The sequence below is a fragment of the Arachis ipaensis genome, chromosome B05 (genome assembly GCF_000816755.2).
Source record: "Arachis ipaensis cultivar K30076 chromosome B05, Araip1.1, whole genome shotgun sequence".
NCBI lineage: Eukaryota > Viridiplantae > Streptophyta > Magnoliopsida > Fabales > Fabaceae > Arachis > Arachis ipaensis.
The window spans coordinates 114,171,983-114,172,782 of NC_029789.2; the positions used below are offsets into that span (position 1 = coordinate 114,171,983).

The 800-nt window shown below is 29.4% G+C and overlaps 1 protein-coding gene across 2 annotated transcripts in view; it reads left to right on the plus strand.

Moving 5' to 3' along the window:
• The window catches only part of LOC107643847 (tetraketide alpha-pyrone reductase 2), a 31,854-nt gene that overhangs the window by 29,716 nt on the left and 1,338 nt on the right, over window positions 1-800 (plus strand). For both annotated transcript variants that reach the window (XM_021124283.1, XM_016347596.2), the window contains one exon: window positions 357-546. In XM_021124283.1, the coding sequence (XP_020979942.1) occupies window positions 357-546 (190 nt within the window). The remainder of the gene's footprint in view (window positions 1-356; window positions 547-800) is intronic.

Below are 800 nucleotides of genomic sequence, written 5' to 3' on the forward strand. Positions count from 1 at the left end.
AGGTTAAGAATATTTTTAAAAATAATTATAAATATTAGAGACAAAAAAGATATTTTATCCTTTTTATTATAAAAGATATAAGGGTTAGAAAATAAAACTAAGTAACTAACTTTGAAATGTTGCACATTTTATTTTGTTCATACATCCTAACACACACACTTTTCCTTTCTCATGGGTTCTATATAACCACTTCTTAGTCATAGTTAGGATTTGAACTTTGATATACTTTCTAACAAGGCATACACAACTGTCATTAGACCAAGTCTTGCAGTGCAAATGTTTTGTGCAGCATTTACTCAACATATTTTGAACGGTTCTTAATCTTTTTGTTTTCTCCCTTCACCATTTTTAAACAGGTGTGAGAGAAGAATATCCAAATACAACAGTGGGCTTTGTACACATAAATGATGTGATAGCTGCCCACATATTGGCTATGGAGGATGCCAAAGCAAGTGGCAGGCTCATTTGTTCTAGCTCAGTAGCCCATTGGTCACAAATCATTGAAATGCTTAGGGCCAGATATCCTTCCTATCCATATGCTAAAAAGTACGTTAACTTTTACAAATCTTTCTTCTAATCTTTTGTTTCTATTTAACACCATCAATTATATATGGGTTATGCGGAGAAATGTTTTAATCCCAGAAAAGTTGGCTTAGCTACTAGCTAAGCTAGTGTTTTAATAGTATAAAAATAAAGAATTTTCAAAATAGGAAAATTGATAAATTAAAGTAATAAAATAATATTTTAATTACTTTTGAATTTATAAATAGAATCAGAAAAATATAAATATATATAACGGA